General features: G+C 32.5%; 2 protein-coding genes and 1 pseudogene across 2 annotated transcripts; 1 reads left to right on the top strand and 2 right to left on the bottom strand.

Annotated features, from left to right (window-relative positions):
* The first annotated feature begins 184 nt into the window (after positions 1–184).
* Positions 185–1,912, top strand: LOC116124919 (DNA-directed RNA polymerases II and V subunit 8A-like). The gene is made up of 4 exons (XM_031410678.1): positions 185–191; positions 636–817; positions 1,481–1,575; positions 1,801–1,912. Exons 1-4 carry the CDS (start codon positions 185–187, stop codon positions 1,910–1,912), a joined length of 396 nt encoding a protein of 131 aa, XP_031266538.1.
* A 17,118-nt stretch (positions 1,913–19,030) lies between these two features.
* LOC116124909 lies at positions 19,031–19,706 on the bottom strand (annotated as a pseudogene).
* A 458-nt stretch (positions 19,707–20,164) lies between these two features.
* On the bottom strand, positions 20,165–21,022 carry LOC116124898 (probable E3 ubiquitin-protein ligase RNF217). Its single transcript, XM_031410659.1, is given in 2 exon segments — positions 20,165–20,309; positions 20,406–21,022. Coding segments are annotated over 2 exon segments (762 nt in total).
* Between the last annotated feature and the right edge of the window lie 391 nt (positions 21,023–21,413).

Here is a 21,413-nt window from a genome sequence, read left to right as displayed (position 1 = left end):
AAAGTTTTAATCCCCTTTCATTCCCCACTGAATAATTGCACAACCCAAATTTTGTTGGTGGTGCCTTTGTCTTTTAACTGTACACTTGAAGTCGCCGTAACAATTAGTGCTAGAAAGACGAAGTTTTGTGGTTGGATTGACTCATGAACTCTCCATCTCGATACTTTCGGTGACCAGCTAAGCTATGTCAGGTAGTCTTGTTTTGACTAGCTCCAGGGATTAGCGTGTTTTTTTTATTTGATAGGAGACTTCTTTTTGCGCTTCTGTGGAAGATTAAATTGGATAAGAATGTTTTGAAGAAATTGAATTAACAAAACAAAGTAAAAAAAGCGTATTGCTGCTTTCTAGTGATGCAGCACTTTCGTGTAGAGATTGACCAGAAAAAAACGCGTTGATCGTTAGTATAATGATAATATTTATATTCAAAGTCAATCCTTTCAGTAATGGTGATATCTTTTAAATTGGTTGGCCACATCTTTGGTCAATTTCAGAGATAATCGCTGAAAACAGTAAAACAAGCTAATAACTATTCGCCTTTAGGTCATCTTGAATCCAACGAACCAAGACAAAGCATACATGTTTATTAATTAGATTAAGTTTATTCTATTTGTTTTGCCTAATTGTTTCATGCGCAGAGTATCTTGATTTTGTTTGTGCAGTGTCTCGCATAGAAGCTGACAGTGAGAGCCTTGAAATGTACATGTTGCTTGATATTAATACTGAGATTTATCCCGTTAAGGAAAGTGAAAAGTTTGTTGTTCTTTTAACTCCTACAATCAACAAAGATGGTTCAACTGTCTCCGAGTATTACTCTCAGGTAACATTCCTCTCTTAATTTGCATTAATGATATCACATCTCATTGAGCTGAGATCGTTCAATAAATATTATGTCTTATGTATGTGACATTTTTTAAAACCATCCACATGGTTGTGTTAGTTTTTGGGAATGTCTTCTATTGACGAGTCTTAAAAACTTAAAAGGCATTTAAAAACCGTTTTCTTTTAATTTTTTGCTTAATGTAGATAATTAATCTCAGTTCTATGAAAAATATATTATATACTAATCTTATAAAATGTTAGTATGAATGATAGTGTACTGATCAAATGCTATAGTTAAGATAAAATCTTGGTTTATTTTCAGTAATAAAGGAAGAATTATATTGGACTTGTAAATTTTTTTTTTTTTTTTGTGACCGAGAGTATTCGATTTAGCTTGTGTGTACCTCGACTAATTCCACAGTGTCTTAAAGTTAACGATTGAATATACATCCAGTGGTCAATATCCCTATTAGCATGGAATTGTAAATTAAGGATACCCTAAATTTTAATCTTTTAAATTGTAATCACAGAAATAAGAAATTGATTGTGAGTGACATTCTTTTTATTGAGTCTTATTGAATGTTCTGCTTTCTATTTAGTAATATTTGAAATTGTGTAACCTAATATTAGCATATTGTTACAATTTTATTTCTATTTGCAGAGCGGGAGAGAGACAATAGCAGATAAATTTGAATACATCATGTATGGGAAGATATACAGGATCCTAGAGGAGGGTTCGGGAGCAAATATCAAAGCGTATGTATATATATATATATATATATATCTGAATCTTGATATGAGCTGGATTTGAATCTAAGACTTTCTTGTCTAATCTAATCTAATCTAATCCAATCCAATCAGTTGAACTGAGTAGTTCGTATTAGTACGAAGTTGCCACACTTGATGTGCGCTGGATTCGACTATATGATTTTTTATACAAACTTAATAAATTCATCTATATATATATATTAATTTTTTCAGGGAGATATATGTTTCGTTTAGTGGGCTTTTGATGATGCTGAAAGGAAATCCTTCAATTGTCTCAGACTTTCAGCTTGATCAGAAAGTATTTCTCTGCATGCGGAAGCTGTGAAAACCATGAAGATTAAGCTCCTTTTTATCACATTCTGTTGTTTCTTTAATTTTCTGCAATGCTGGATTGTAACAATATTTTATAATTTATAATTTAAGTTATTTATACCGTATTAATACTTGTGGATAACATGAAAACTATAAAAAAACAGTTTTATGCTATACTCAAAATTAGAATTTAAAAAAAAGTCTACTATTTCAAAATTAGAGTTATTTTTACACTTATTGGAAAGTGAGAGTGTTGGGAAGACTACTATTTGGGATGAGTGTAAAAGAGTTTTTTAGTATTAATTTATATATGTAAAAAAAAAAAAAAAAAAAAAAAACCATACAAGAGCAGATCAAATAAAGTTTATAAAATATAATAGAGATATTTTTGAGCCTCTCACCACAAGTAAGTGTAAAAATAACTTATGGGAGAAGATCAAACTTACAACTTAAAAAAAAAAAAAAGGTTTTTAATTCCTCAGAATATGGAGAAGTATTTTCATGTTAAACTTGTATCTGATAGATTTACAGCCCTCGCGAAGCTCAATACAATGTCCAGTGTCCATGATCAGGACACCTTGTCCATTTATTTCCCCGACAACGATATTAGTTCCTTACAATTTGGACATTCACTTTTCTTCACACTCGTTCACAGGCATGTAGCCACACAATGGCTTGTGGATTCAATTCAACCCACTAAACTTTTTAAAAATTTTAAAAAAGTATGAATAGTTTATAGATTTTACAATTTTAACAACACTTAACTTTATGTTGACCCCACAAAATAAATTATTAATTAATACTTTTTAAATTTTTCTTTATTTTCTCACTTTTGCTTTCATATTATATTTTTCCTTTGGTTTGATACTTAAGAAAGACTACTCCTTTAGATTATAAGGTAAGATGATACTAATTTTATTTTTATTTTTTTACTTAAAATTAATTCTTTTCTTTTAGCTTTCTTAATTAATGAAAGATCATGAGTTATGAGTTTTTATTTTGTTTAATAAATGAGTTTGAAATAATTCATAGATTTTGATGTGGGTTTTGATTTAATCTTGTTTATATTGAGGTATGAGTTAATTAATTGTTGTTTTAAGTTAGGTTTGATAAATTGTGGTTAGTTATTGAGTTAATTTTGAATATGGTTTAAAAAATTGATGAAACCCTATGTTGTAGAGATTTGGGGACTTGGTTTAATTTCGATATATTGGTTAGTTGCTTGATTATTTAGAGTTAGATTTGATGAATTTTCATGGGTCTATGAGTTAAATTTTATTGGGTTAGTAGAAATTGTTTGAAAAAACTAAGTTATGAGTTGAATTTTGATAAATTTTGTTGTTTTTTAATTGTAATTGCAAATAAATAATATTTCTGATAATAAAAATTCTTTTATTTTTTTTAGTTATGAACAAGTTTTTTATCAAAAAAAGTTTTCTAATGAAAAACCATCAATTGAACAAAACATAAGACGTCACGATAGTGTTCACAATGAGCCCATAGAATCTAATTCAAGACAAATATATATCAAGCTTAACTTGAGTAGTCTTCTTGCAGATCCTGGATTGAGGATTAAAATTTTAAAATATCATCCTAATGATAGAGACAAAGTGAGAAAGGTATACTTGCAAAAAGGACATTGCCAACCACACAATCATAATTTTAAAAAGCAAGCAATTGAAAATTTAATGCGTCATTTTAATCCCATTTGGTTCAGAGAATATGCAAATCGGTTGGACTATAGTGCAGAAAAGGAGGGTGTTTTTGTTTGTGTTGTTATCTTTTTAGACATGAAATTAGCATTGATATTACATGTTGTAACTGCAATGTTGAAAGAGCTTTTTTTTGTGATGAAGATTGTGAAAAATCAACTACAAAATCAAATGGGAGATCAATTGTTAAATGATTGTCTTATTACATAAATTGAGAGAGAGGTATTTGATGGAATTTTCAATGAAGCAATTATGCAACGTTTTCAGAATATAAAAAATCGTCGAGGACAGTTATAGAATTGATAATTTGGTATAAATAACTTTTAAAAGTACATTTTTTTATGCTTATTACGTCAGTAAATATTTTATTGTAAATTTATAAACTTTGATGTTTTGAACCCACTGACTCAGAATCCTGACTACGTCCCTGCTCGTTCATCACCAACTCCCTACACTTACCATTAGGGGCAATAGCTCCTCTCAAACCCTAGAGCATAACTATCACAGAGTACATCACAACAATTTGAAAAAACAGTTGGTGAGATTATTTCCCAGCCGGCGAGAGGATCCAGAACTTGTTGATAGTACAATATGGGGCATTTTATGCTGGCTATGTTTTCTTTGATCTTGGTTTTGATGTATTTGACTATGCAGTTTTAACAGAGTGGCTTTTGTTCTTGAATTGCATTAGCATTTTTTTTTTCTTCGTGGAGATTCTCTTGGTTCAGATGTTTTTTGCAGTGAGTTTCACATGGATGGTAAAAGTGTTTTAGGAATTTCGCCATTCTCTCAAATATATATATAGTGCTTAACTTATGATGAGAGGTCTATTTACATAAAAAGTCCAAACTTATGTGGAAAATAAAATTTTGTTTGATTTAGAATTGTTTTCTTATTTCAGAAGAATTTCACGGTGTTTAATCTTTGAGGGAGTCCTTCAATACTACAATGGCATCACATCAGTAATACCACAAGTCAATACGTATATAAATTATAGTACGTAACGTCAATTTCGATTTAATTCTATCAGAAGCTAGCCAATATATGTATAATAAGTGGGTTTCAGTTTAGTATGAATAATGTAATACCAATGTGATATTTCAGATTTCTTTGGTTTTCTTTATGTACATATGTTAAAAGAGCTTTAAAATTTTAAAGTAAAACATTATTTTGTTATTTTAAAAAAATCAAATAAAATATGTCTTGATTTTCTTTACTTAAAAAGATAACATGTATAATTTATCATTTTAACATTATAATATATGTAATTAAGGTACATTTTAAGATTTGCTTCGCCTTCATAATATGTGCCATTTATGGCACATTAATTATTTTTTTAATTTAAAAAGTTATATAAAGGGAGAATAACAATTTCCCACCCAAGGTTTGGCATAAATATTTTTCCACCCAAAAAGTTTGAAAAAAAAACATTTTCCCAACCATCATTAAAATTAAGACATTATTTTTAAAGGTAAAAGGGCATTCTCATCGCCTTGCATAATATATATTATAAAATTAATGTTGCTTACACCCCTAAATTACAAACATATCACAATTAGCTTCACCAACTAGAAAATTACATTTAAACCCCTTTCTTCAATTTCAATTTATTTTATTCATCTTTTTTAAAAAATCTGAAAAGAATAAAAATTTGGCCGGCATGTAAGTCAGCTAACTACCATCGGCAGGATCTGGGTTCACTAGCCGGTGGCGAGTCCGGCCACACTGTCAGTTCTGTTGGATAGATCGTCATAAGAACTAGCCAGTCAGCAGAATTTGGGATTCTTGATTAGCTTTTCCACTCACCAAATGCATCTGCACACCAAATGTTTGATGAATTGCCACAAAGATTATTGACACACCAAGTATTGGATGAATTACCTCAAAGATTATTTGTATAGGGTATTTGGTTTTAAAATTCAGTAACTTTCACAGTTCTATCAGATTTGAATGAAAGAACAAGACATCCAACAAGGTGAAGCTGTCATACATAAATTTTACTTTCCTGATTCTGAAAACCATGAAATTTATTGAAAACGATATAGATTAAAGCCATCAGCCAAGATGCCTGTATTGCCCTAAAAATTTAATGCATGAATCATAAAAGAGAATAATATAGATTTCAACTAGGCCCAGAACCACAAGATTTTAATCAAACCCAAGTCATAAATCTAAAGAACTATCTTGACAAAATCCTAGAACTACTAATAGAAATTTCGGGTCAGTCTAAATTTTTAATAAAAGAGCAAAATTATATTGAATATATTACGTATCATAGAAAGATTTAAAGTAATTCTACTAAACTAGGACTTAAGTAATTTATGAGAGTTCTTCTTCAGGATGAGGACCAGTTTTTCTAAGTGATCTTCTCCGTCTTCATTTTGCCACAATATATTTCCTAGAGAAACCAACTCGACACTTTCAGAAAACAAGGCCAAGGCTAGAATCGACAAAGCTGAAGCCATGGAAACCATTGAGATTACGAAGTAAAACCTTCGAAGTGCTTCAAGTTGTGGCTTGTGCCTGATCAACGACACACCAAAAGCACACGTGAAGCAAAACATGATGGAAATCATAAGGGCATCGAAACCACATGGTTTATGAACGGTTTCTCGATTATTCTCATAGTGATGTTGAAGTAGCAGTAGAAGAGAAGCAGCAAGTACAGAAAAACACAGGTTATATGTTTCCTAGTTGGTCATTTGGAATGCTTGGCTTGAAAGAACTTTGATAGATTTAGAAAAACCTTGGATTGGAAGAACTTTAAGAGCCATCTTCACCTTCTAAATATGGTTTTATTTTTTTTCAGTGTGTTGTAGATCCTAAAATCTATGATTACGGAATGAGATTTGATCTTGTAAGGTTGAGGCCACTGACAATCTGTTGACCTTACACACAAAGAAAGCAAGTGCGAAGCTTACGTAAAGCACCAGTGTGGTGTCTAATAAGAGAATAGAGCTACGACGAAGGTGCTAGTTCTCAAGAGCAAGAACTTTGGTTGCAAGTAAGAGGTATTGAGATTGAATACTTTGTGAGAGGCAGGAACTCTTTATATAGGAGTCACAAGATCTTCGAATCCTAGTAGGACTTTGAGTCCATAATAGTAGAATCCTAGTCAATAGGAAAGACTTGATCTACTTGCCCTTCTAGAACTGAGAGTCCTAATTCACATAAGATATAGGATCTTGAGTGAATTAGTATAAAAACCAAATAGGAAGTAGATATATTAGTATTTTAGTAGGATTCTGGGCCCTTAGAGAATATTATGGAACAATGGGTCTGGCCCTAGATAAGCCAATGATGAGGCCTAATCTGGAGAGAATCTGGGTTTAGGCCGTGACTCTGGCCTATGATAGGAACCTTGATGCAGGCCTAACTAGCCCCAACCTTGGAACACATAGTAGATGTTACATGGTTGGGCCTTATAAGGCCCAAGACGATTTTTGGCCCATACATGTGCTAAACTGAACCTATGAGCTATAATTATCTTTGATAATTCCTATATACTAACTTTAATTCTTTTCTTAGAATTATGCTTCGGATAAGTATAGTGGTTCCTCATGATGAAAACTACTCGGCACAATACCATATTCATTTTTTCAGCTCATCTAACTCTACTAGTAATGAAGTTTACGCCATATCATATGCTCCTAGCTCTGATGAAACGAGTTGTTCATATAATGTGGAATCATCAGATTATGGGAAAGGAAGGGAGTATGTTCAGGATGGGATTCGAGATGAAAATTTGATAAGCATTATAATGTTGCTTGGGCTTAAAAGTAGGGAGCGTAGGCCTGGAGGTATAAAGTTTGAACCATTGCGTAATAATTCTCATGAAGCAAGCTGTTCGTATAATGTGGTATCATCTGATACTAAGAGAGAAACAGACCATGTTGAGAGTAAAATTACAGATTTATAATTGCAGCATGCATAATCTCTTAAGAGCACAAGAGCATCCTTAGTTGACTCGAAAAAATGGACTACTATCCATCTGCCTGGAAATATAGAGTTAGAACCACAAAGAAATGAAACATTTCTTGAGAGAGAAAGAGACCATGTTGAGATTGAAATTGGAGATTTAGAATTGTGGCATGCATCATCTCTTAAGAGCACAAGGGTGTCCTTAGTTGATTCGGAAAAGGGGACTGCCATCCATCTACCTAGAAATATAGAGTTAGAACCACAGAGAAATGCAATATTTCTTAAGAGGAAGAGCAACATTTCTTAAGAGAGCAATGACCTTCTTTGAACCTGGAAATTAGGAAGCAGAACCACTATTCAATCACTATAGATTGAAAGAGGCAACATTTGTTATGGCTGCCCAATTAGCTCCCGGTCTCTTGACACATGGGTATGATGAAAGTAGTTTATTACATAATGCTAAAATTCTCAAGCAATTTGCTACAATTTGCAATACTATGACATTTCTCTATTGCTTCTGTGGTATCTTAGTTTGTGGCCAAAGGTTGGAAGTGCAAGTGCAGCAAAATCATTACAGGTGTCGGTTATATTGCCGTCGGATTTGGTTTTGTAGAGATGACTCTGAGCGATGATTTGAACCTTTGGTTCAGTACTGCAACTTGTGCAGCACTCCTCCCCATCTTGATCTTTGAATCGGAGATATTTAATTAAGTTTGGGATGTCTTGGCTTTTTGTTCTTTCTTTTAATATCACATACAAACTACAAAATTTTTGTATATACGTTTGACATGACTAATCAATGCCCTCTGTTTGAATCATCATATGATCAAACATAAGACAAAAGTATATAAATAATGATAATAAAAAGTCATTGGATTAGATTAATCATAGGTTGTAATCAGGGGGCGAATCTAGAAATTTCTGTTAGGGTGGGCCAAAATAAAAACTAATTGCACATTAATATTTTTGTCCATTAATATTTCTGTTAGGATGGACTAAAATCCAAAAATTGTACGTATTAATTTTTTTTTTTTTTAAAAAAAAGTGGTAATATCCATGGGGATTTATCCTCCAACTAGTAGTAATACTCATTGAGAATTTTCCCCGAATGTACATTTTGTTTATTTTAGGATCATTATTTATTTTCTCCCCTTGATTTTTTTTATTTATAAGAATATATAAAATATTTACATTTTATCTATCATATATATTAACATACCATAAATACTAACATTTACATATTTTCGAATAAATTAAAATTGAACAATTATTGAGAAGGGACAGTGGAGTAAGACTAGATGAGTTTATAGAATCATATTCTACTACTATAAAGTATAAACTATAGAATTTACTTAAATAAAAACTAATTATGTAAGAAAAACATGTCAATTTGAGAGATTAATTGTTTAATTGCAACAAATTAGTTTTATACTTATATTCTATTTTAGATCCTTTAATTGTTTTCTTTAACCTGGTTTTTTTATTAATATTTTCTTTTAATTAATTTAGAGGGCTATGTAATGTATTTAATTCAAATCAGTTTTAAAATATAATTGGTGACTTATATCATGGGATTATCATTTTACACAAAATCTATTATATTATACAAAATTTTATAAAACTTATAATTAATTAATTAATTTACGGGGCTGGTGTAGGGCGGGGTCAAGGCAGGTGCGGGGCGAGGTCGAGGCAGATGCAGGGTGGGTGCAGAGAGAGGCTACGCCTAACACCATCCCCGCCTCGTCCTTTGGTTCGGGGTATATCCTACTCCCAACCTCGAGACCTTACCAATCTCTATGTAAGCCTCAGATCCTCTGGGCAAGAAAATGGTGAGGTAAAATAACTGTGTAGACATTTCTTTCAAAAGAGAATGAGGGAATACTTGCTTTACATCATTTTGCTTTTCTAATTTTTTTTCTTGCTATGAAAATTATAGCCTCTTAATTCTAGTTACATAGAGTTTTCTATAGACTACAAGTTATCTCATTCTTAGCAGTAGTATGATCTTTTGTTTCCTGCAAAAGTAATTTTTTAGGCTTGTATTATTAATCTCTTTCATAAATTTTAAAAATTTGACACTTTCTAGCATAAAAAATATTATCTTTTCACTCATAATCTAATTTCTCATAAATAATGTATCAAGGATTACTAATTATGAGAATTTCATTATGATGTCCACATAGTTAATTTCTTGATGATTCTGATTCTTCGTTTGATGAGGCCTAATGGAGAGAATCTGGGTTTAAGCCGTGACTCTGGCCCATGATAGGAACCTTGATGTAGGCCCAACCAACCACGACCTTGGAACACATAGTAGATGTTACATGGTTGGGCCTTATAAGGCCCAAGACAATTTTTGGCCCATACATGTGCTAAATTGAACCTATGAGCTGTAATTATCTTTGATAATTCCTATATACTAACTTTAATTCTTTTCTTAGAATTATGCTTCGGATAAGTATAGTGGTTCTTCATGATGGAAACTACTTGGCACAATACCAGATTCATTTTTTTAGCTCGTCTAACTCTGCTAGTAATGAAGTTTACTCCATATCACTTGCTCCTAGCTCTGGTGAAGTGAGCTGTTTATATAATGTGGAATCATCAGATTCTGGGAAAGGAAGGGAGTATGTTCAGGATGGGATTCGAGATGAAAATTTGATGAGCATTATTATGTTGTTTAGGCTTAAAAGTAGGGAGCATAGGCCTAGAGTTTGAACCATTGTGTAATAATTCTCATGAAGTAAGCTGTTCGTATAATGTGGTATCATCTGATACTAAGAGAGAAAGAGACCATGTTGAGAGTCAAATTAGAGATTTAGAATTACAACATGCATCATCTCTTAAGAGCACAAGGGCATCCTTAGCTGACTCAAAAAAGGGGACTACCATCCATCTGCTTGGAAATATAGNCTTCCATAATTGGATTTTAAATTTTAATCATTTTATATACCAAAACTAAAATTAACTTCTAAAACAAGTACATTGCAATTGAGTAATAAAATGATTTATCACCTACTAAACCAATATCAAATTCAATTGCATAACTATAATTTTGACCTATTTTGATTCATGCCCACAACAATTAATATAAATAAATATAGGGTTAATAGCAATAATCCCTTGTGGTAGAGAAACAACAGATATCCGTTACCGTTGATTTTTGGGTGTTAAAATAAACAATATAAGGGCAATTAAGTAAATATTCATTCACCTATTACGTTATAAATTCTAGAACGGTACATTAACGGTTAACTAATGGTTGATATTTATTTGTTATTTCTGAAATTTGGGGATGCTTTTGTTTGTTGATTAAACGTCAGGGGTTAAAAAAATCCCATTAATTTAAAATTTTGATTTAAAAGTATTACATTAAATATTTCTTTGCGTAGAAGTTACGAAGCTTCCTTTTTATTAAATTTTCAAATCAATTTCTTTTCTCTTGAATAATGATTCGGGTGCGTTTGGTTTATTATTTTGGATAGGATTTTGGGGATAGTATTGGATAGCTGGATATGAGAGTATTACGAGATAAAATTTTAAAATTTATGAAAAAGCCCCCAAGGTTTGCTAATTTAATAAACACCCTAATATATTAAAATATTGTAAAATGATAAAAACACCCCTATCACCTGCAGTGCCAAATTCTGACCACCACCGTTGGAATCTGGCTGGAAAATTGGATAACCACACATACCGATCGAATTTGGCGGGTATTCGATCGCTATGGCATTTTCCAGCCATATCCACCACGGATTTGGCCGGAAAAGACTCTTTTTCGGCCAGATCCACGCCATTATCGGAAATTTCCGGTGGTGGTGTGACTGTTGTGATAGATTCCGGCTACCACTGGCAGTGGTTGCCAGTGGTTGCCGGAATCTGGCAAGTATTGGTGGGTGGAGGTTTTTTTGTTAGTTTTTAAACTTTTTTTCTGGGGGGTATTTAATAAAATTAATAAACTTATGGGGTCTAAAAGTAATTAAAAAATAGACTAATATTTTGGGAATAATGTGCCAAACAACATTTGAAGAATATGATTGAGAATATGGATAAAAACAATAAACCAAACGCACCCGAAGTTTCCTTCCCAATGACATATTCTATTATAAAATTGAATCTAATTAAAATGTTTAATGCTATTTAGCATGTTATTGCTGGTAATCTCTATGAAAATAATTTTAAAATATTTATTTATTATTTAACACATCAAACTTTTATGCAATGAGTCCTTTCCAATAAAATATTTTATGACCAACATTTTATTCAAACTTATATTTATTATTGTAATAGTCAATATTTGACATTATTATTCTAGTTAATAACTTAATCTACTATTCAATACTCATTCTCTCACTCTATATAATAATAATAATAATAATTTTTTAAATAATTTTAATTAATGATGCCTTAAGCTTACAAATTGCAACCAAAGGTTTACAATTTTTTTTGTGGGGTTTTTTTATTTGTATACTTTCACATCAGTTGAAATATTTCGTAAGGGTCATAATAATTGGATTTGAAAATAGTAATTTACAACACACATTTCAATCCATCCTTGTTTTGTATTTTCTTTTTAATCTAATTATTTTTGGTTCTTTTGTTTTGTGAATTGAAATTTAGTCCTTCAGATTATATATATATATATAACATTCGAGTCTTAATTCATGCTTTTATGATGAAAAGAGATAAGAGGATTAAAATTAAAAAAAGAGATAAAAGAAGTAAAAGAGAGGGGAACAACGGTGACAAAAAAAAGAGAGAAAATATAAAACAAAGAGTGGACAAATTTTTTTAACATTTTAATAGGCATCCTCATCTACAAAATTTGATTGATTGGATGGATTCTTTATAAATTTTGATATTTTTAAAGAGAAGTAAGTGAAGTATATATGTCATTCTTTTACTGAAGGCCAATGCTTTTAGAATGATAGACTGAGGTTTTGAAAAAGGCTTACACAATGATGGTATCATATGAAGCATCGATAAGAATTTGATTCCTTCCTTTCAAGTATACAAAATTGTTGTTTGAATACTACCAAGGCATGATTCATGAGAATCTATTTGAGAATATTTTCTAGACTTAAATTTTTCAACAACTTTGTAATGATCTACTTAAGTCAAAGGATCTGTTGATAGATAGACATCAAATTAATACCCCTAAATGCCTATAAAATATTGGTAACAAATGATGAGAGGAGGGACCGCTTGTTCCTGTTTGTTTTTGTTTTTGTTTTTTTTTTAATAATTGAGAACCAGTTTATCTTCAGGAGAAGTTATCTTACAGCAATTCATCGTCATAGCCTCGAGGTAAATTATAGGTAAATATACTATCTTTACGCTCGGCAACAGAATTGAACCTATAACTGTGTGTTAGATCATTTGTAATACCCTTGGTTCGCCCTTACTATTGGACTAACCATGGGTGGGTACTTGTTCCAGATGTTGGGGACTTCATTTTTCCCAAGATGGAAGGAAAAGCATCAGCTATTACTAATCTGTTTCATATCTATTTTTATCTTCAAATTGATACACCTGCTGGAAGATCATACATGTGTTTTTATTGCTAAATATTTGAGGAAAGTGCATTGCATATATAGTATAACCTCCGTAAATTAAGAACCTTGGGACCATATAAATTCTATTAATTAAAAGAGGTATTAATCAGTTGATAAATTAATAATTTATTAATTTATAGGGTGTATTTACGATACTAACATGCATTTAATCAACTAAAAATTCATTGTATTTTACCAATCTAATCAATTGAATATGAATTAATCCACTAAATATACAGTAAAACATTAATTTAAATTCATTTTACTTATGTACTTAATTAAATAATATTCATTTTATCTAATTGCATTAATTTAATTAAATGTATTGAACAAAAAAATATATGTGCATAATTTAATTGAATTAAATGTACTTTGTATCTTTAATTGTATTAAATGTATTCAAGGAATTAGATTAAAAACAATCTTTATATAAACAAATACAAATTTTTATTATATTTCATAATTACAACGGCTCCCTATCTAAAAAGTGTTAAAACAAGGAATACTACAGTCATATTTTAATAAAATATCATAGTCAACTAGTGAATTATTTATTTGTGACATGAATGAAACCACAAAGTTATGTAAGATTTTTCAGAAAAGTATTGTTTTATTAATTTATTGAAATTATTAATTTAATCTATTAACCCAAGTCGAGACCGTCAGAAATTATTATATAATAGAGATTATACAGTACAATATCATAACATTAAAGCATTCCATGTTTTATATAACATTAATAGAAGCACATGTGAGGGAAACAAATAAGAAGGTAATTTATGCAGGGGTGAGATTAGTACATACCTCTCGATAATTTGTTTCAATTAAATTTGGAATAACATAATTCATCGTTGCAGTTTATGCTTCAGTGGCTATAAACTACAGTACACCACCCCTTTAGAATTTTACAAAAATAAAGACTTGAGTACCTCAAGGGATGGAAAGAATGACATTGACGTCGTGGAATAAGCATCTGATATGTACCCCAAATTTTCAAAGAGTTGAAAATGCAATCTCTTCAAAGAAGGTAATTGATCCAATGCCGGGAGATCTTGACATCTATCACAATAGCTAATTTCAATTTCAATTAGATTTCTTAAGGTCGAAAGCCAGTTAGTAAACCTTACACCTAAAAACCCTAATATAACAAGAAATTTTATGTCTTGGTGTGGTTCTAGACTTCCAAACACCGCTTCATCACATTCACCTTCACGGCTTGAACAAGGATTCCAAAAAAGCCCTAGGATCTGAATTTGTTACGCTGCCTTTAAGTTGGACAAAGTGGCTTTTGATTTGGCATTTTCTAATTCCTCAATTGCTAATCTTCCTCTCAAGTTGAGAAGCAACTTATTTAGTTCACTTAGATCGGCATTTTTCCCATCCTTCTCTCCCAATTTAAACCATGATAAAGTTCAAATATTGGTCAACTGCCAAAATCCACATGACATTCCAACCAAACGAACATACTCATTAAGCTCAAGACTTTGAAGTTTGCTAATTTTATTATACCTCTCGACAAGTTCTTTAAGTTCGTCACATCTCTTAACTTTTAATACTAGAAAATTTCTCAACATCCTTATGGAATTAAGGAGTTTCTTAAGTTCCCTATTATAAGACAAATCGAGATAATATAGACGTTTTAATTTATCAATTGACTTCAATACATTAATTTTTGATATTAGAATTACTCAGAATTTAATGTACGCAAACATTTAAAACTTGAGAACAATTGTTTATAATTGGACTCATTGAAGTAATTACTGTAATAAATGTTCTTATATGATTTACTCTAAGTTATGCATTTGGAATGTTCCATGATCATTCTAATTTAGAATCAAATGAAGCATGACGATTTCTTTCATCAACATTTCTTGTATCCAAATTAACCAAGATACACTCAGGCTTAGCAACTAATGTTGCAAGATCATGCATCTTGGATGTCACTATAACATCCTCAAGATATGTTACATCTTGAAGGAGGAGCGAGAAACTAAATTAACGAAATATTTATTATCAACATCTTCAAGAAATTGGCCTGTGCTTGGTAATTGAAGAAATCCTTGTTCCATCCAAAGATTAATCAATGACTCCTTTTCTATCTCCAACAAAACTCCTTCAGCCATTGTTTTTTTGGTCGCAAGAAAGGTAGTGAAATAGTTTGTCAAGGGATTCATGAGAGAGAAGGAAGGGTGGAAGAGTATAAGAATATGATTAATAGGTTGAGTTGATAGTTGATTATCTTTCTAATGGACGTACGTCAGTTTGAATAAAAAGAATAAATATAGAAATTAAAACCGGCTTTAGTTAAAGAAAGACGTTGCTTTATTCCAAACATTACTTTGATATCGAAGGTATAAGTATTTCTTAAGCAACGGCAATATGGAGATGGAATAAAAATTAAAGGTGATGGCCTTTGAATACATTTGATTAGACCAAAAATGCAATTGAAGAAATCTGGGTGAGTTGGCATGACTTCACTACTGAGAATGGTTTATTTAAAGAAGTTGGTTTATCTTAACATGCTAAAGATGCAATTCAATTGTTTGAAGGAATTTAAAACACAATGGAGAAAGTAGATGAAGAGTGAGCCTATCCCTATAGGGGGCGTTTGGATCAGGAGTATATAAGATAACGGGGATAATCTTCGTTTATTTTGCGATTCCAGCGTTTTGTTTGCAGGTAATAAAATATTACGGTAATCTTTTATTGCAAATAGTGTTTACTGTTGGTAATATAAGGGGTAATCTGATACCTTCCCCCACCCCTGGAATTAAAACACTACCGAGGTAATCTAATTTTTCTACCCATTTTGCCCTTAATTAAAAACAATTTTGGATACAATTGCCCTCAAATGTCTATCAAATAACAATCACCCCAACCCCCCTACATTTGAGAAATTAGCTAAAACACCTCAACCACAAAAAAGTTTAAAAGTTAATAAAACACCCTCAGCCACCCAAGACCACCGCCGACCGTGACTCACCATCGTCGGTCGCCGACATCAGTCATCGTAATGGTGCACGACCAGTAGGATCTGACCGGTTTTGTGCCGATAAGGCCTTTTATCCATGACCTAAAACAGCTAGATCTAGCGTTTCTATAGTCGTTTCACGACCAAAGATGTGGTCGTAAAACGATCACGGATTTGGCCATAAAATGACCATAGATCTGGCCGTTTTTTAGCTATGGATTTGTGATCCATGGCCATTTCCGGCTTTGCTGACACACGACTGACCATATATGGCCAGTCGTGCGCCATTTCGTTGACTGTCGGCAATGGTGGCTAGCTACCGACAGTGGCTTGGGTGGGTGAGGGTGATTTTGCTACAAATTAAAGTTTTATATAGACGAGGTGTTTTAACAAAATTTCAAATGTGGAGGGTTAAAAGAAACGATTCAAAAAATAATAATAATAAAAATTACTATTATATTAATATTTAAAAATACGGGTAATTTAGTAATTTATATAACATACCCACCCATTTATCATTCTAATCAAACATATTATTCACCAATTTATTCGAACAAACCAAATACATTTTCTAAATATTCCAATAATCTAGGTGATCTTTATTTTTTTTAATATAATATCTCTTACAATAAAACATTATATGATCCAAACGCCCCTATAATAGTAAAAAAGCTAACCAACATGGCTGAAACGTAACTTTAATTTTTCTTTTTCTTTTTCATAAAAGGGGTGTTTTTGTTATTTCAAAATAAATTTAACAATCAACTAATATTTTATTAAGTTAAAGGACCAAAACTCTAGTATTTGAAATGATTGTTCTTAAACAGTAGTAAACTAAAAGCACAGAGACTAAAAAGGAATTAAGTCCAAAGAAAAGGATAGGGAATGTTTGAAAAGAAGGGTTGAATTACAAATAAATGAAAACCAAAAAGAACATAGAATTAGAAGCGGATGAGACAAGGACGAGGCCTAGGAGGCATGCATTTGTATAAATTAAATGTTTTACACTTAAAGGAATTTTTTTTTTTTTTAATTTGTTGTAAAACCCCGTAGGTTTCACTAATTCATTAAGCACCCGCCGGTTTCATAAATATTACACTAAAATGACATTTGTCATATTTTATCTGCTTTTCCTTAATAAGAATGTCATTAAATATGACTGTGAAATGACCATTTTGCCCTTATTAATATAAGTATCCGTTGCATTGAGCTAAACCATTGCTTTGTGCTCCAACAGCCCATTCATGTGAATTTAAAAAGGGTGCCCACTTGTATGAAACGAGAAAGAAAAATGGATAAATTCATCCTCCAAAACCATCTTTATGCACCACAAAACTCAGTAGAGTTTCACAACACAATAGTTGTAGCAGAGGCATTGTCAAGAGGCAACTCATGTCAAGAAAGGAGTGAAGTGAAAGAGGGTGTTGTGAAATTCAAAAACAGATGGTGCAAGTGCAGCAATATAGCATGTATAAAGATCCCAAGGACGACAAACAAGCTACCAACAAAGGAAAATAAAGAGACATATGAATTATGATGCAGAACCTAGCAATGTATTTGTAGTAGTGATAAACCTGGATACATTCAATCTGAAATCCAAGCTGCAATTAAACAAATCAAGAAGCATATGAATTTGGCAACTTTATAATGTCTTTTGGCAACTTCTTAAGACTACAATTACGGACTTTTAATACTTGCAAATTTCCTAATATTGTTATAGAATTATGGAGTTTCCTAATATTTGGGTTACAAGACAAGTCGAGATAGCGTACATGCTTCAATTTACTAATTGAATTTGGTACATTCTTAATATTAGAAAAACTCAAATCTAATGTACGTAAACATTTAAAACTTAGAGAACATTTTTCTGCAATTGGACTTGTTCAAGTCATTATTGTCGAAAAGTGAACCACTATGGAGTATGAATGTTCTTATATGATTTGCCTTGAGAATGCATTTGAAACGTTCCATGATGACTCTAATTTAGAATCAAATGAAACATGACAAGTTCTTTCATCAACATTTCTTGCATCTAACTTAGCCAAGATACACTCAGGTTTGGTAGCTAAAGTTGCAAGATCATGCATCTTGCATGTCATCATATATTTATCGTATGTTACATCTTGAAAAAATGAGCGAGAAACTAAATAAACAAAATATTCATTAACAACATCTTCAAGAGATTGGCTCGTGTTTGGTGATTGAAGAAATCCTTGAGCCATCCAAAGATTAATAATGACTCCTTGCTAATCACATAATCTTTTGGAAACAATGAACTGTTATAGCCGAAAACTTAATACTGATCTATCAACACAAAACAATCACACCAAAAAACAAGAAAACACCACAAAATCAAACACACAGACAAGCCACGATTTACCGTGGTTCACTTATCCTTTTATGGATAAGCTACATCCACGTTGAGCTCAAGAACGGTATGAGCTCGCTGCACTTCGATTACCAGAAACAATCAAGATTACACAGATTCAATACTCACCAGATCTACCCGATTACAGCAGCAACCAGCCTTACAAGATACTCTCTGAATATCCCTAACCCGAGAGAACACTACTCTCACCTGAATGATTAAAACCCCTAATCACTCGACTGATTTAACTCACAATCTGGAATGAAGAATCTCAACCCTAACACAGAGAAGAACATACACAGAGAACCCTAACGACTGTATATCACTCTACCAAAACTAAACGAACATGCGCTTATATATGGTTTGACTTCGTGATTGATCCTGGCCGTTAGATCTGGAGTGCATCCTGTGGTCTGAATTAGTCCAAGTTAATATGCCTAAAATGACGCCATATTAATGTTACTTAAACGACGCTGTTTCAGGCTTCCATATTTAACAATCTCCACCTTGGAAGCACTGGAAACAGACTCTTTGTGCAGCTTGCCCTATCCCATTCTATCATAGCTCTTTATCACTCAAGATTACTTGATATACAACAAGTTCAAGCAGTGCTTGAACTTAGCTGGAGTGATAATTTTGGTGCCCATATCNACCTGCAATGGATTAAATCACAGCCTTTTATGCGCTCAAGTCTCAACAAAGTATCCACAACGAGGGCACTTAATCCATGCTTTGCTCTCCACAAGCTGCCGAAACAAAATATCATTCCGATCCCTCGGACTTCTAGTTTCTTCACATCCATACCCTGCATGCCATGCCAACTTACACTGAAAACAAAACAATCGTTTACAGTTTGGACACTTACTCTTCTTCATATCCCCACCACACTCGTTCACCACAACCTCCATACAGTTCGTATCAAGGCAATAGCTCCTTTCAAACCCTAGAACATAATTATCGCAGAGAAGATCACACCACTTTGAAAAAACACTTTGTGAGATTATAGCTCTACACGAAAGAGGATCTAAAACTTGTTGGCAGTGCAAACCGGGGCATTTAATATTTGCCGCATGATCTTCGATCTTGAATTCGATATATTTGGCTATGCAGTCTAGACAGAAAGGGTGACCACAAAGGTTCTTGTTCTTGAATTTCTTATTTGTGGACATGGGTTCGATGCAAATCTCACAGGTGAAGCTTCCATTAGCATCTTCTTCTTGTGTTTCTTGTTGGAGATTCTCTCGGTTTTCACTTGGTTTTTGCAGTGAGTTTCCCATGGTAACCTTATGGAATTTTTCGAGGCTAACTTGTTATTTTCTAAGAATCATTAGGTATTTATAGGGCTCTTACTTAGTTTTCTGAATACATCAAGATATCTATTCGGTTTAGGAATACATAAATTATCTTAAATTTCGGACTAGAACTTTCTTTTTATCCTAAACCAAGTCTAATTTTTGGTTTGACTAGGATTAAAAATTATATTTATCACTTGATACTTAACATCGTGACGCAGTTGCTAATTGAGCCGTTTCTTCACTTTCCGATGCTCAAGAGTCAAGACAGAAAATTGTAGTAATTAATATATAATGCACCCCAAATCGAAGGAATTTTTTTTATTAAACTCAATCGTGAAGCAAAGACTTTCTGTAGTTTGATCAGTAGAATGCTTGCTGTTTTAAAGAGAGACAGAATCTAATTTGGCTTAACCTTTTTTCAATTAAATTCAAGAAATTATTTACAAGGGCTCGAAATAAAGAAAAAGAGCTAGTAAAATAATTAGAACCACAGAGCTGAGCAGCCAATAAAAATTACGCCGATAGCCGCGGCATTCGCATTCCCTTATAGCTTTTCCACATTCATAGCAAAACTCAGTCCGGCATCTGAAAGAAAAAGAAGAAAAAAGAAAGTATGTCTCGTTAATATTTGTTACTGTTAAATGAAGACAGACAGACGAGTTTATATGTATAAAACAAAACCTGCATTTGATGGAATTACAGCCTTTTATGCGCTCAACAAAGTGTCCACAACCAGGACACTTAATCCATGCTTTTCTCTTCACCAGTTGCAAAAATAAAGTATCATTCGGGTCCCCAATAATTCTACCTTCTTCACATCCCAACCCCGGATGCCATGCCGACGTGCACTGAAAACAAAACAGTTTCTTACAATTTGGACATGTAGTTTTCTTCACATTCCCACCACACTCATTCACCACCAACTCCCCGCAACTCCTATTAGGGCAATAGCCTCTTTCAAACCCTAGAACATAATTATCACAGAGAACGTCGCACCACTTTGCAAAAACATTTCGTGAGATTATCGTTCTGCAAGAGAGAGGATCTAAAACTCGTTTGCAATTCTATCCAGGGCATTGAACGCTTGCTACGTGATCTTCGATCTTGAGTTCGATGTATTTGGCTATGCATTCTTTACAAAAGGAATGAGCACAATGGTTCTTGTTCTTGAATTTCTTGTTTGTCAAGACGGGTTCGATGCAAATCTCGCAAGTAAAGCTTGCATCAGCGTCTTCTTCCTGTGATTCTAGTAGAGGATCTTCAAGGTTTTTGCTAGGTTTTTTCAGGTAGTTTCCCATGGTTGTTTTAATGGAGTTTTACAACAATCTTAAGTAGATTAATTTGGTTACTTTTATCACAAGTAATTGCTCGATCAAATCCTTAAGTTTGCAGGAAAAATTAACAGTTTTTCGTTTATTATTCTGATTTACTGTCCTTTAATTAGATTTATTTCTTTTAGTTCAAGAAAAGTAAGATGCCTTTTATGTCCACTAAATTTAAAAAAAAAAAAAAATAAAAAANTATCCAAGGAACACACACTTGGTTGATCTTGGCTCCAGTTTTCCCCCCACTGTGTGAGCATATGCAGCACAGCCAAACACTCTTAGGTGCCCTAGTTCTGGTCTTCTCCCTGACCATCTTTCTTCTGGACTGATAAGGCTTAGTGCTGTGGAAGGACTCCTATTCACT

The sequence above is a fragment of the Pistacia vera genome, unplaced genomic scaffold, assembly GCF_008641045.1.
Source record: "Pistacia vera cultivar Batoury unplaced genomic scaffold, PisVer_v2 Contig104, whole genome shotgun sequence".
NCBI lineage: Eukaryota > Viridiplantae > Streptophyta > Magnoliopsida > Sapindales > Anacardiaceae > Pistacia > Pistacia vera.
The sequence above is the reverse complement of the archived record's forward strand: the minus strand, read 5'-3'. Positions and strand labels throughout refer to the sequence as shown.